The sequence below is a fragment of the Myiozetetes cayanensis genome, unplaced genomic scaffold (genome assembly GCF_022539395.1).
Source record: "Myiozetetes cayanensis isolate MyiCay16 unplaced genomic scaffold, myiCay2020 scf10, whole genome shotgun sequence".
NCBI classification, from domain to species: Eukaryota; Metazoa; Chordata; class Aves; order Passeriformes; family Tyrannidae; genus Myiozetetes; species Myiozetetes cayanensis.
Window position 1 is genome coordinate 15,047,615 of NW_026086605.1, and position 16,346 is coordinate 15,063,960.

At 34.7% G+C, this 16,346-nt stretch overlaps 1 protein-coding gene across 2 annotated transcripts in view; it reads left to right on the forward strand.

Moving 5' to 3' along the window:
• LOC126653308 (adhesion G protein-coupled receptor A1-like) overlaps positions 1-16,346 on the forward strand; it is a 270,064-nt gene that overhangs the window by 95,809 nt on the left and 157,909 nt on the right. For both annotated transcript variants that reach the window (XM_050340872.1, XM_050340873.1), the window contains 4 exons: positions 2,566-2,637; positions 6,305-6,376; positions 15,053-15,124; positions 15,886-16,049. In XM_050340872.1, the coding sequence (XP_050196829.1) occupies positions 2,566-2,637; positions 6,305-6,376; positions 15,053-15,124; positions 15,886-16,049 (380 nt within the window). The remainder of the gene's footprint in view (positions 1-2,565; positions 2,638-6,304; positions 6,377-15,052; positions 15,125-15,885; positions 16,050-16,346) is intronic.

The following is a 16,346-nucleotide window of genomic DNA, read 5'->3' on the forward strand; positions in this document are numbered from 1 at the left end:
TGGAGGCCCTAATTCCTCTATCTATTAAGTGGTTTTGTGCTTTGCCAGGTAGGAATCAGTGCAAGCACCAACCTTGCTGTCTGTGTTTCTGCCACTGTTTTGCTTAGACATATACCTAAAATTACTCATAGACTGTGCAGCTTTCTTATGAATGCTCAAATCACCATCAAGTTCCTTGTCCCAGCTCTGTCCATTTCCGACACTTTTAACTATCTCCTGAACTTTACGTTTTTCCTCCCCTCCTGTGTTCCACCTTTCCTCCCCTTGCCTCTGCCTTGTATAGCAGGTTTCTTGAGACTGTGGGGAATTTCATGGGCTCTGACTTACTCCCTCTCCCAGGCAGTACAGGCATATTTATCCCTGTACTGCACAGTAGCAGGGAAAAGGAAGCATTTCAGGGGTTTGTTTTTTACTAACTCAGCAACAAGTGGGAAAGGGACATTGTGGCTCCAGAAGATAGGAATGATCTATGCCATGTAATGAATATGCTTAATTGCTGATATATGGATACAGTCATGCATGACTGTTTAAAAGTTGCATTAGTACTGGGCAATTGGAATAGTTGGTGCATTTTTAATATGTACTTGTAATATCTATTGTGTTTGTGTTGGACTGGGATTAGCATATTTTATTGAGTTCATTTGCATAATGAACAGATATTGTTTATTAGTGAAAAAAGCAACTAAAAAAAGGAGCTTTGAAATATGTAGAACAAGCGAAGCTAAAACCAGTAAGAAACCAAACCACTGATTTTGAGGCATGCATGGCTAAAAAATTTCTACTATATTTCGTAGCTTTATGAATGCTAGTAACTTAAGTTACTTAATCACAGGGACTCTTAATAAGTAAACCTACATGCTTTGCAATACTTACATTTTATAAAGCCTCCAAACTTAGCCTGTTGTTTGATTTTAATTTTTCTACCTTTATCCCAGTCCTTTGCTTTTTCGGTAACATCACAAGAACAGTTGCAACAAGCAGTCACAATGATGGCACTGTGTAGAGCAAGCAGGAACATAGAAATTATAATCTAAAATTATTGAACAGATGATACACCAATACCTGTGTATTATACATTGCTGATTATGCAGCATAAAGTTTGAGCTGAGTAAATATTAATGATTACCTTAACTCTAGTTTGAAGTTAGGATTTTACAGCTTAGGCAACTAAATATATTTTGTAAACTGAACAAATATTCCATTTTTTTCCCCATCAAAATTTCAGTCTTGATCTGTTACGCATCTGATAGGTCTGCATTTACTATAGATAGATAATTATTTTATTATTATATTTATTATTAAGACATAAGTATGCAGAATTAATTAACACCTTTTTAAAGACTACTAATGTTGCATATTGCAAGCTGAAAGCTGAACTTGACCATTAAAAAGTCTGACTCAGGTCTTCATTAGGGACAAATCACTCATTATCATCACTGAAATGAAATGGGTGTGTGACACAACTTTTTGGAACTGTATTCAACAGATCTGCAAAAATGACTAGAAAACTACAGAAGTATTTATTTATGATTTTGCCTTTGATATTAGAATATATCCTATTGTGAACTAAACATTTGGGATGAAATCTTTCCCTCTCCTGGGCAATCACAGCTAGTAGAACCAAGGTTTCACCTAGTATGCATTTCATCTGCAGTAAAATAAAAAGTCATAAATAAGCTGACTCATGCAACTTTTGATACATCCATACTCTGGCAGAGTTGAGCAGTGTATGTGCTGTAATTCCTGGAAGTGGCCAGTCTGAGAAACAACACCAATATTGGTGTGTACCAGTTGTTCCCTATGAATTGCAAATTCTCAGAAGATGAACACTGACTCCACAAGAATTTACAGCATTTGTGTCCTAGGCCTGCTAATCCAGTTGCACTGAAGGCATTTCCTTAAGGGTTCACATCATGAAAGTCTTGAGACAATTGAGTAGTAAATCTCTGTGGGGGCTGAGCTGAGAGCATGTCATGGCCTCAAGCACTGTGTCAAGAGCACATGAGATTACTAATGCCAGTGAAATATTCTTTATCTGTGAATCAGCAAGTACAAAAGGAAGCCCCTATCTGCCAAAAAAAAAGAAACTGCTTGTATTTCAGAACAGAAATCTGACCTGTTTGTCTCATATGACAACTGCTTTGCCTACATTAGGTGGAAATGAGACATTTATTAAGTGCAAAGTTCACTGCAGAGTGAATAAGCAAACTAAAAGACTCTTACTTTTCTGTCTGTCTATTTTATTCACTCACTGATTAAAACATTTCTCCTTTGGGGAGAATGGCTGGTAAGCTTATTTTGTAAAATATAAATAGGAAAAGAAGAATTAAAACAAGCAGGGTTTTTTTAAAACATCTAATCTTAACCATCTTCCTTGGAAAAGTATGTTTTTATAAACTGCAAGTGATATAGTGTTTTTGATGCTACTATTTAAAAGAAATTAATTCCTAGTTTTAGCTAATACAAATAAAGGTTATAATTGCATCGCATTTCACACTCATCACGTATAACAGTGGTAAATAGGTGAAGTGATAATTAACTGCTTCTCCTATTATGTCTCTCTAGAGATCTGAAGAATAATTTGATCAGCACAATTGAGCCAGGGGCCTTCTATGGACTTTCAGAACTGAAGCGCCTGTAAGTATTAATTCCATTTGAATTATTCTGAAAATTGTATTTGTATTGACATTTCTATCCTTGGGCAACTCAAATATGCCACCAAGCAATAATCACATAAAGACACTGACTGTAAAATAGAAAATCACACAGCTGCTTTTTGCGTTTACCATACCTTTTTCTTCTTCTTTCCCTTCTTTTTTCCATTTCCTCTTCTTTTATGCCTTGTCCCATTTAAAATCATCAGTTTGCTGTCCAGTAAATGTCCTGGCTAGTACATCTCTGGAGGTAAAAAACACACCTAATTATTGATTTAGCAGACAATATGTCACTATAGACCTTAATCAGAAATAACACTAAGCAGTTTAGATGTGTGTAAAGAATGGTTTGTGCTACACTAAATTTTTTCATTGTGTAAGGTCTACTTTACTTTTATCACAGACCACATCTACAAAATAAATTATTAGAGGGGCAATTTTGTCATACTTTAGAATTTGTCTACCATTTTCCATACTTCCCACCTTGGCTTTGCTTGATATTGTTTTATTTTTATCATGGTTTTCTAAGGAAACAGGAACTTATGTAGTATATTCCCTGTCCATCATTTTTGCATTTGTCTCTTTGAAAATGTTCTCATAGTAGTTTTGGAAACACTGGCTAATTTTTAAAGTACATTTTAAAGGGTAACAATATCTAAGTTATTAAGATTCTACAACTGATCTCTTTTTATTAAAGAGGACTACAGACCCTCCTTAGTTCTACTCGGCCTAAGGCAAAGTGAGATGAACCGTTTTTTAGTTACAATTTTCCAAGTGACAGAATCCAAATATCTGTGCACTGACTAACTAGGCTATCAGCACATGCCAGACATTTTCCTAGCCATCATGTCTGCCGTTTGAATGTTTGATGAGAAAACCTGTGAGAAAACAGGGATTATTTTAGTGGGATGGGAAGATTTAGATGAGAAGGAGAAGGAATGCAAGTCCACAGAAAAAGAAATTTACAAATCCTTCTGATTTTTCACCGTGCAGTTAAATTCCCTAACTGTTGTGCGCTGGGAGCACTGCACATCCTAACTAAAAGTTTCCACCTCTGATGATAACAGTAGCAGTATTTTCTACCAGCTCTCAGCTTTAGCGTGTTCAGGTAGAAAACCAGTTGCGTAATAATGATGAAGTCAGAGTAGCATACACATTTTTAATACAAAGAAAAACATTTGAACTGAAGCTTTCTTGCTCACTCTGTGTAGAGGAATGACAATGCAATGAAATGATCAAAATGAGTGCTAATTGTTGCTTTGGCCGCGCATTCTAATAACACAACCCTGACCTCTTGTGGGAAAACCAGGAAACCTGTGCAAATCGTGGGCTGCACATCCACAGACTGCACAGGGGGCAGCTTCAGGTCATCCAGGAGAGATGAGTCAAGGGAGTCAAAGTCATCAGGCATTGGAAGAGAGGGAAGAATAGACTCTTCAGCACAGTAGGAATAGCGACGTTGAGTTTTGTCACGGTAGATCTCAGTGTGGAACTGTTGAGCAAAAGGAATAATTAGTGTAAACTCATGTTGAATGTGAATACAGTAATTACTTTAAGACTGTACTTTACATTCACATCTTCTTATTTCCCATGTAAAAAGTAAGTGATGCTGAGGAAAGCAGAAGCTGATGTAACATGGGCAACTGCAACAGACAGGGCTATGGCAAGTCATAGAAGGCTGTCAAAATGTTCTGTGAATGATTTGGAGAACTGTTATAATTCGTATTTGAATGACAAACTGAATTATATCCAGTGTTTGTTCAAAAAGGTACACAGAAAATTGATGAAAACTGAAAATTTATGAAGCACTAAAATTGTAGCACTTGGTTATTCAACACAGGAAAGTTTTCTTTTCTCTAACATCAATCTTACAAGTCAGCATTAGTAAGTTAAATGTCTTACTCCTGAAAATGAACACTAGCTTTGTACATTATGAATTGAATTATGTCTAATGCAACATGTGTTAGTCTGGAGGAATGTGTAGTAAGCTACCTTTTTGTTTTGCTAATGTGTTTTTTAGAAAACATGTTTTACAATACAGAGATACCAGCTGCTGCCATATAACTTGTTGTGAAAAATAACACTCACTGAAGTAAACTTTGAGAAAAGGGTATTTATCCTTTCACTTTGTTAAAAAAACCACTGTGTGCTACACTTAGAGAAATATGCACCTGTATTCATTAGTTCAGATAAAAATCTATTTTTGCTACCCAAATTACGCCCCACATTGTGCTGCAGTTCTTCCATACATGTTCAGACTTTCTTAGGCAGAAGAAAACCATTACCCAATCAAGAATTCTGGGTAGGTTCTTTTCTACATGTCCTAATAGAAAGATATATAGATACATACCTATATATAGGTATATATGTCTGTCTTAACCTTGCATTTTTAGATTTCCTATGTAGCTTTTATTAGGAGAACTTAGAGAATAATGCTTTATGCAATTATTGCACTATATTGTATCCTCGCTATTTTTTCAGCTGTTCCCTACTTAATATCCTTGGCAGGCATTTAAGAAATATTTTCATTCTAATGTGACGTTTCATCTTATAATTGTACAACAATATGTTCTTTGTCTGATAGAAGAAGAATTTGTAGTGAACTCTAGAAAGATTGCCTCCGCATTCCAGCTAATTGGATATGTCTCCATGAAGGCAGTAACTGAATTTTTCAAACTGCAACCTTTATTCTCCCAATTTATTACTTTAGTGTTCACATGTATCAATAGAAAAATATGGAATCCACACAATGTAATAAAGGAATTGTAAGACTACCATTGATTCTAAAATAAAAAATATATTCAGATCAATTTTAAAAGTTTTTTGGCTGGATGATCACTTAAAATCCTTACATTACTGAAACTATTTAAAAAGACCTCCTCACTTCCTAAGAAGGAAAATTTGTGTCAAGGTTGAAAACCGAATACATAAAAATCAAACACTAGTTCAGAATGCACCAAGGGGCATTATTCATGTTGCTACCACAATATAATTGTTCATACTTGTCTTTGTCTCCTTCCTATAAGCATCCTGTACACTGTGTTTATGTATGGCTTAGACAGAAAACATTCCTTCACTTTCTGTAGATGAAAGTTATGGAATGTAATGCCTTTTACTGTTTGTGGTCTCAGAAAGCCACAGTATTGCACTTAGAAGAGATTGCCAAGTACTTATCAAAACTGACCTTCTTGGTAGTTCAAATATTAATTGCCCTCTGGTTTCTGTGATTTCTTCAGCAAGAGAGGATGCTGTTAATGAGATGAAACATTAGTAAACAGTAAAAATACATCAATTTTGGCTGAACATCACATGTAACAAGATGCATAGTATTTTTCCTAAGTAAAAAACAGGTGCTAATAACTTTGAGAGAGAAAATTTGGTGTATTTGTAATAGTTTTTTGCATTTATTTGCTACATATATAAAATCCCATTTTAATGCAATGAGATGTTGCAGTATGTGACATTGTTCAATAATGTTAATATAAAAATTGTTAAATCTATTTAATTATGTTATATTATAGGAAAAGGGCTTATTTCTCATTTGTCTCTAACTCATTAAATATTAAAAATAAAGATGCTGTGATTGATTGTGTAGGTGCCTATATGAGTAAGACAGACTTAATATTTGATGGTCTTTTTGTTTGTTTCAGGGATCTTTCAAATAACAGAATTGGTTGCCTAACACCAGAAATGTTTGTTGGACTTAACAATCTTCATAAACTGTGAGTATAACACCACTTTTGTTTTAAACAGAAGAAATTTAAACTGTCACAACTGACCTGAGTATAGTTGGCAATAAAATTTCATCATAAGGAAGTTATAGGTTTTGTACTAAAAAGCCCCTCTCCTAAGCCTTTGATTGTGATGAATTGATATTTAAAGATATTTGCTCTATTTCAATTGTAAAATCTATCTGAACTCCAGAGAATTAAATTTCATTTTCACTTGGAAAAGAGGCTGAACATGATGTTTCTGTTTGAATGTATTTCTGATCAGTTGGCATTTGAAAACTTTTTTGCCCTGAATTGTATTACATTAAAAAATAAACATTTACTTGGGGGGAAAAAAAAAAAAAAAAAAAAGAAGTACCAAATAAACTTGGAATATCAAGGTAGTTCAAATTGCTTTAGAAATATCCATCTTAGAGTGGCTGCTTAAGGTGTTGTGTTGTAAATTTCATTTTTTATAGTACTTTTTGAGTCATTAATCTGTCAAGTGACGCAAAGGAGAAAACCCAAAGATATTTTGGGATTATAGTGCATAATGCCATGAAAAGATCTGTTCAGTAGCATTTAAAAAAATTTAAAAATAGTATTATTAAAGGCAGAAAGAGCAAATTGGAAAACATCTGTCATACTAACAGAAAAAAAGTAAGGACCTGCATTTTTAATACTATGGGCAGTTTCAGTCTGCTCATCTTAAAAAGATGACCAAAACTAGAAAGGGTTCAGAGAAGGTCAAAAGGAATGGCCAAAGGTCCGGTACAGCATAGGCAAGTACTAGAAATAAGTAAGTTGGCTGCAAATTTCTTGACTGGGAAAGAGACGATTCATTGGAAGGATCCTGTTTTAAATGGACATTTGGCCTGGCCCTAGAGGGCTCTGTATCTTCATTCAGATCTATCTTCATTCCTGAGTGAGAAATAAATTCCTATATGCATCATAGTGTGTGACAAATCTCATAGTTTATTTTCTTCTTCTCCAGCCAGTTTTGGCTTTTCCTTGATTAACAGGGAAATCTTTCTAGAAAGATGTGCCATGAGGTCAAGATGGCACCAGGTAAAAGGCTGAAATCTGGCATGCTTACTGATCACATTAATGAGAGTAACTATGCCAGGTCTCCTCTGAGGAAAACAAATGAGAACAGATGATGGGAAGAACCTTGATAGCAAGTGATGCACAGGTGCAGACTGGCCCTTTTTTTACTCATCTGTTGAGGGTTTCTGTCCCTCCTTTTGTTGTGCACAGTGAACATGACTGTGACTATATAGCTAGCTTACCTTAAAAGGTATGTTTAATTCAAAATGGTGAGGTCACATTAAATAAAAGGTGTTTCTAGGTGCTAGGAACAAACTGAATGGAAACTGTTCAAATTCATGCTCTCTTAGAGAGGTCTGAAAATTCCATTTGTAAATCTTTCAGGCTCTGTCTTAAAAGTGAATTAGAAGTTCAATACAGAACATCAGTCTTTTGATAGCAAAGAACAGAAATTCATTCCTAGGGAGTATGCCACTGTTCTATGACAGTGTTTGGCTGTACTATCCCTTTTCTCTGAAGACCAGGAAAGAATGTGGCAGTATCCATATCCTTTACTGATGGCAGAGATCTTGGAAAAAGGCACAATATGCAGGCTGACTGCCCTTAGTTACTGGGCTGATCAAACCACACCATTACAGTTTCTTTTTGTGCAGATTTACCGTATCCCTGCTCATTCTAGTAGCCTGTAACCTGTCCTGGCATTGGCAAATTTTTTCCAAGCTGTAGGAACCAGAGAAAGACTAACCATTTCCCTCTGTGCTGTCATTAAAACTGTATTTTCTTTCATCTAGTCTTTTTGTGTTATCCTTAACATATTTATTTTTTCCTCAGGATGGGTCTAACTTTCATTTCCAAATGGTTGTAGATCCAGAGCTTCCTATATTGTTTTTCTTCTGGGGCTTCAGTTTAAAGCAGAAATCTGAATTAGACCTTTCTTAAGTATAGTTCCCAAGTGACAATCTTGTTACATTTTTCAGTTTGAATAATGTTTTTTTATGAAATTACTAGCCCTCTCATTTTTGAGAAGGTTCATCTCTTCTTTTTCTCTTAGCATTGGCAAAACCTTGTTTTTGTTGTTACCAGATTTCATGTTCACAGTAATTTTTTGAGGCAGAGTCTCTGGTGAAAGCACTAAATAGAATCACTCAGAAGACCATTTCTGCAGAGCACCAGTAATGTCTCACTCCCTTCCCTTCCATCTTCTCCATTATCTTCCAGTGTCTTACAGTAAATGCACTTAATGCCAGGTTCTTCATGCTTTTGTGGGTATTATGTCCATGCATCACTGGAAAAGATGATGATTCTGGTATTTGGAGACTTGGTAGTCTGGCCTCTTTGTATTTTATGTGGTAACTGAGTGAGTTTTGAAAAAAAAGAAAAATGGGAAAAAAAATTGGCAAATCAGAAATTGGTAAAAAATTAATATGCATCCAGTTAATGCAATTAATATGCAATCCAGTGTATCATGTAATTGTATAAAAGGATCACTAATTTTGTGGACAAATTAAATTATTTCTTGGTTTTCATACAGATCTAGCATGATGCCACATAGTCAGGAGAAAATCATTAACAGTTGTGTTTTTGTCTCAGTGGAATTAACCTTGAAGGCCCCTAGTTGCCCAGGTGTTTTTTTTTTATTTTAACTAGTACTGCAGATCAGTAGTCATACCATAGGTGGTCTTGGGAAATATGTTTTCCCCAATTTAGTGTATGTTTCTCCCATAAATCATAAAATCCAAATGACCACCCTTACTGAGAAGAATGCAGAATGGTAGTAATGTGATATGTTTAGGCTATACATCATATCTACTCTTTATTAATCTCTTAGTTATAGTATTGTAGTATTATTTAAATATCTTTTGTATCATATCTTAGCATACTTTCAAAACTCTAACTTAAATGCTTTCCATCATTTTCCTAAGCTTTTCCTGTAATCGTCTTTCTAGTCCTTTGATCGTTTAAAAATTTGAAGTATTTTTTCAAGATTTAGATTTGGTTATTGATCCATTTAGTCTATCTTTAATTGTTCTTATTAGAGTTTTTAATTGCCTTTCTAACACTGACCTAATAAATGGGACCATCCTGCATTCCAGTCTATGTCTAGTGCTTCAGTAGTTTCTTTCTTTTTATTATTATTATTACTATGACTATGACTATTACTATTTGAAAACTGTCCTTTGGAAATCAGAGGCTTAGTAATAGATTAGTTTACTTTCTCCTTTCATCTGAAGTAAATCACAATTGCTATGTCAAAAGTTACAATTTTTTTTTTTGGCAGAATAGGGACTGTCCTTACTGAATCAAGAGTACCACTACTTTTGTTGAGTCAGTGATTATTTTGTGAAGAAACACACCCACAATCCAAATCAAGTAGAATTGTTCCCTGCCATTCATAGTAGCTCTTGTTCCTTGATCTCAGAAATCTCATATAATGGCATAATGCTGATAGTAATTATTTGAGCTGGGATCTCAATTTGCCTCTAACGTAAGAACGGGTCATTGTTTGTGGACTACAAGCTGATGCCACTGGTACTTTTCTAACTCTTTTGTAGTTTTATTCCCCTTGGAAGGTCACAAACTTCCCAGAATCATACTTTTTAAACGTGTTTAAAATATGATAGGTCAACTTTCTGTTGCTAGTGATACCTCTGACTTGTGTTTACTTGCCATTTCAGGGGTATGAGAAAGCTGTTCTCTGGAAAGGTTATGGAGAAGCATTTACTTAGTGCAACATCAGTGTTTATAATTGTACTGAGGAAAAGATGACAAGTTGTTAAACATGGAACTGGTTTCATAGGCATCCAGTGTGGTTTAGATTACTGAAGGAGTAATTTAAAGATACATACTTATGCACTGATTAATGTAGTTGTTGATCATGGTAATTGGAGCTCTCCTGTGTTATGTTAGCAGAGAGGAAGTACAGAAGCATCTTTGCAGGCTGTTATCAAAACCAGTAGGGAGAGCCATGAGTCCACTGGAAGGAGCAAAGGACATAAATCTTTTCATGCACCTTCTGTGAAGTAGAAATAGGGGATTTTCTTACACTGTTTACAACCACGAATACCAGAAGAAACAAAATAACACTGTGTGTTTCACTCAATCTTGTAAATCTAATTCAGTTTGAAAAAAAAATGGAGTTGGAGCTGAAAAATCAGCTCTAGGCCCAAACTGACATAGTGTGGTTTATCCCAGTGATGTGATGCATAAATCTAAACTGAATAGGGTAAAGGTATGTTTAAATACTTCACTAAAATAAAGAATGAGAACTACCTGGTCTTTCCAGACTAATGCAGACACTCTTCAGTGAGCTTGGTGGTTTTTTGCAGTCTATTTTAGAACAGGACAACCTACAAAATTCTTGAATTAAGAAAAAAATAATTAGTAGTATCATCTAGTATTGTTTTTTAAACATGCAGACATACAGAAACCACAAAAACATTGTAAGCCTCTTGATAATGTAGAGAAGACTTTTATTCCATTGCAATCAGGATGTGTATGTCAGTAAATAGAAATTGAATCTGAAGTTACATATGAAACCTAAAATTTCACACAGCTCCTGAAATTACTGCAGCCAGTGACTTGTGGTTATGTTCCTTGAAATTGATCCAATTTTTACACCTCCTTGGATTTGATGATTTTTACTCTGGAAGATGATTTCAGAATGCTTTCACGTCATGACAGATGCAGCTGACAGTGCCTCAGACAGTATGAGTAGATTTATTATATGTTCTAAGGTACTATCTTAACTTTTTTGCTTATATATTACCTTTTGGCTGTGTTTACCCTGTGATGAGGTGCACATACTCTAACTAAGAGTGACATAGTTGAATGCAACAAATCTTCCAAATCTCCTTTGGACCCCATGCTTCAGTGCTTTGTTCCAGAATTATATATGCAAATGTATTTCTGCTAGGTAATGGAGCTACCATTTACATTAATTCTCTTTATATTTAATCTAAATATTAAGTGCTGTGGAAAACTGGGATGATACCACTGTACAGATATACCAGACTTCATTTATTTAATCCCTTATAGCTTCTCTTATGTTTCAAAATGTTGCAGCCTTAAATCTGTTTCAAGAAGTAGCTACTGCTTGATCTTCCCTTTGGGAGTTTAAACCCAAACTTCCTCATTACTTCTAATTGTTTGATTAAACTATATCTGATTTATTCTTCATCCTGCCTCTGAATCAGCAGCAGCAGTTAGCTTTGTGATAATATTATACCATAAATTCTTGTATGACTTTCCTGATGTCATTGAAGCAACTAGTCACTTTGTAAGGTGCCAGAAATAAAGTACAAACCAGTAACACCGTGAATGAAACAGACACCATTTCACAACATTTGAGCAAATTAGAAAATACACACTGTTACCTGCCCTCTCAGTGTTTCTGTTGTCATCTTTTACATCTCCTGTCCCAGTTTGTGGGTGTTTTTTGTAAAGAAGATCAGTCTGTAACCCTTGCATTCAACTTCTGCTTTTTGATGCTGCTCATAAGATGGAAGCCTTCTTCATATTCATATACTCCTTCTTCTACCGATATTTTGCCTCAAAACGGTACTTTGAGACACATAACACTTTTTGGCTGTTTCACATCATTTGTTATTTATGTTAAAACTTTTGGCAAAAGTGTTTTATTAATATCTGTAAAAACACAGGTATTTGATATATAAAAAAATAAGTGTAGGACCGTATATGTAAGACTAAAATGTTTTACTTCTGATAAAACAGAAAGCACATCTTTCTGTTAATGGAGTAAGTTAATGGCATAGTAAGTGCTATCGGCTTTGGAGTGCATTAATTTGTTATGTTTGAAATGTTTGCAAACTAAGTATTACAGATGTTTTTAGAACAAATGTCCTTTTAAGTCAAGACAGAGTGGCTTTTTAGGATATCTGAAATGGAGGAATTTCACAACACTTTACATTTGGTGATATTTGAATTTATAACAAATTATGTGAACTACAGAACCAGGCATTTTGCAAAGTGCTGCATCAACTCAGAAATGCATGATTTATTAGGGTGATTTGAGAAGAATTTCTGAAAGTTTTGTTAAAGAACAATCTATTTCCAATGTTGGATATCCAAATATTGAAATCAGTGTTTCTTGATCATAGAAGTATATTGCTTTATGACTTACACAGCCCTAGATTGCTAATTATTATTAGGAATATGGAAACTTCAAACCAGGTCATTGCCAGAAGAATATGAAAAGTTGACTTGCTGGCTTTCTGCTGATTTTTGAACTGTCAGGAACTCAATTATTCCAGCACTTGGCAACAAGAAATTCTGTAGGAATTCTGTAATTTTTGTCACAATAAAAAGAAACCAAAAATCTGTATATGGAACACAAGTCAGGAATTTTTAGGTTAACATATAGACATCTTGGTGAATTTGGTATGACCTGTGGAAAGTTCTTGGATTCAGTAGACACCGAACGGGCATTCCTAGCAGGTACATGGTTACCACACATCTGCTGAACCCTGCTATGTGCACTTTGCAAATGACTTACAGTTTGTCCCCATTTCCTAAAGTATTGACCAGACTTAAAGCTTTCCTTTGGTCCGAATGAAATTCCCAAACTTGGTGTTCTGTTTGTTTTGCTGTACGAAGCCTGGCAAGCTGTTTGAGGGAGAAGCTGGCATTTACATCAGATTGGAAGTCTTTCTGTGCTGCACCAGAGTAAGGCAAAGAACGCCCCTGTATTTCTGTCTTGTGGCAGCCATCCATGCAAGGCCGGGCAGATTGCTTTCCCCATCCCTGAGTTCAGCATGATTGTCCTCTGTCAGTAAGTTTATACTACTGTAACTGCTTTCATATCGGTGTAGCCACTTCTGATGTACTTCAGTGTAAATGTCAGGGTTATCGGTTTCTGATTTAGTCTCTTTAACATCTCAGTTCACTGAGCTGTTTGAGCATATGCGTCGTCAGGCCTTATGTCCATAAAACACATGGGTAGGTCCATCTAATTTTAGGTAAAGAGGTTAACTGAGTCTTTGTGAAGTGCTCAATATTTTTAGTTCCTGTTGACAAATTCAAAATACTAGAGGTAGAGAAATAGGTATCTACAAGCAAACGTTCATTTCCACCTTTAGACATACCCACACTTGAAGAGGTACTTGAAAGTTCTTTTAAGAGCTTTGCTCCACAACTGTATTAAAGGTACACTGTTAAATAAAATCTTAAAAATTAGTTCAGTTATGTCAACACATCTCATTGTCACTCAGTAATTTCACTTAATATTGCTGAGCCAGTTTATTTTTCTCTTATTAGTAGAATTTTGCTTTAAAATACCAAGAGAATTCAAAATGTTCAATAGTATACAAAACTGAGATTAGTTATTGCTTCAAAAGTGCTCCATAACTTTCTTAAAACAATTTATAAATTAGCAACAATTTCTCTTCTTTCTTGAAGTTCATTGATCTGTATCTGGACAGGTATGATATGCTTTTCTGTAGAAAGCAAAGTTCTTGAGTTATGGTCTTCCTTACTTTGTGAATCTGGTTCAGATCTTTTGCAGCTTGGTAGATTTCTCATTGCTAGTACATTGCTCTGATCCGAATATGAATCTTCAGTTTAGACTACATTCTCTACATTATAGACAAAAAAGAAGTAAAATCAATAATTATAACAACATCCTATTGAATGAAAATAATGCAACTATTTTCTTTGCCAGTCTACTTTTTTTTTCTTATATGCACAACATATCTTCAGTGAAGAGCTCTGAAATTTCCCTAATAACTGAAATTTTGTAACCAACCTTGAATTCACACATGTAACCTTCAAGCACTGAACAAAAAGGAACATATACCAGTATTTCAAAAGTAGGTAATTAATATGCTCTGAAATTTTAATCTTGCATGTGTACTAATTTTTCAGTTGAGGGCTATAGAAAAAGACTGTATCACTTGACAATTAAGCATTTAACTTTTGTACTATTAGGGCACTGGCAGAGCAGTACTGTTAAACTAGGCAAAATTGAATTGCATCTGTTTGCAAGTATTCAACTTAAGCCATCAAGACCAGAAATAGTAGATTAGTAATTAAACTGGAAATGTCCTTAATTTTAGGGCAGGGAAAACTGGCTTGTTTAAAGTCCCTTGTAATAAAACTAATTGTGTGGTTACTTGAAAACTCATTACTGTTTTAAGGAATTGCTTGAATTATTCTAAACATTACTAAAATAAGACAGTTTTTATTTCTTTATCTTGAAGTGACATTCTACATATAATGGCCAGTCTTCGCGAGCGAAGATCTGGGGAAGGTCTTTACATTCTACATATACAATAAAAATAAACCCAGGTCTCACTGAGTAATTATTTTATTGATATTTTAGCTCAAATTCTAGAATAATCTCTTCTAGAATTCTATTCTATTAAATATGTAGAAATGTTCCTGTTTATGAGACCAAGTGAATTGTATGTATATCTGCTGTGAAAATAAAACAAGTAAGTGTGTGTGAATTGATCTGAATACTGCTGTCACTAAAAAAAAAAAAAAAACAACAATGTACAAATTTAAACATGCTTTTACTGTTGTCAGGAAGGCAAAACTTCTTAACTAGCACTGGAAAAATTATAGCCATTTTCTTTTCCTTTTATATTTGTTGCAACTAACTGTAAATTGCCTTTTTTTCCCTAGAAATTTGTCAGGGAATATTTTTTCAAGTCTCATGAATGGACTTTTTTCTGAGCTGCTAGCTCTGAAAGCACTGTGAGTATCATTCCTTATGTTCATAAATCTAAAATACTTGAGAAAGACATTCGAATAAACATAGCAGAGTTGAATGTGAATTCAAACAGGATTGCTTCTAGAAGTGCATTCCAAGTGTAAAATCTGCATTATTTTGTTATCAATATCTGTATCACTGTTGATGAGCTGTCTTCTACCTATTGCAGGGAAATGGATAGCACTGACAATTCAACCCCATTTCTGAGTAGCCCAGTCTAGCCTCCCTAACTAGCATCCTTTTTTTTATACATATACTTTATTATCATTGCATCGTATAATCATTCTAATTACACAAACCCAGTAATTTAAAATATTTGCCCTGCAATTAGAATAACAATTCCCAGGTATTGATATTAATTGTACCTTCCTGAGATTTAAAAGTGTATCCTGAATGCTTCCATGATCAAGTTTCTCCTTAAAGGGGGTTTTATTAAGTGAAAGTACGTTATAGTATGATTTTCTGTAGTAACACAAGACTCAATTTTTTTTCAGCAGTGCCAGTGATGCTGTTCTGTAAACAAGCCAGAATTTTTGCATAATGTCATGGAAGTAATTAACAGTGGGGCAGTATATATTGGTTGTCTCAGATAATCTTTGTATTTATACAGCTGTAATTACACATCCATATGATGCGTCTATCTAGGTTAGTTCTCTTTGGAGTTAAATAATTTGAATCTAACAGAAGGAAGTATGTTTATAAAAACTGCATGTGTACCAATTGTAATCGTTCTTTACCTTTCTAGACATTTCAGCACTGATTCACTCATTTGTGACTGTAATCTAAGATGGATCTTGCAATGGGCCAGAAATGCTTCAGTTCGAATAGCGGAGGAAACGGTTTGTGCTTACCCCAGTGCTTTACGTGGATTGTCACTTTATAACCTGAAGGAAAACCAGCTGATATGTGGTGAGTTGTACTTGCATTTAATGTTACAGATTGAAGTGGAATCCAGAGATGATGAAAAAAAAAAGAAATTAAAAAAAAAATTAATAAATCTGACTCAATTATAGGCACAAGAAATTGAGGTATGTGACATAGAGGACACAACTAAAATTGAAAGAGAATGGAAAAAAACCCCATATTTCTTATTTCATATCTCAAGAACATTGCCAATATATTCAGTAATATATATTATGACTTAAAACATTAACCTGTGATGCCAGCTCTGCATTGTGTACTGCATGAAACTGAGGATTCCTACGG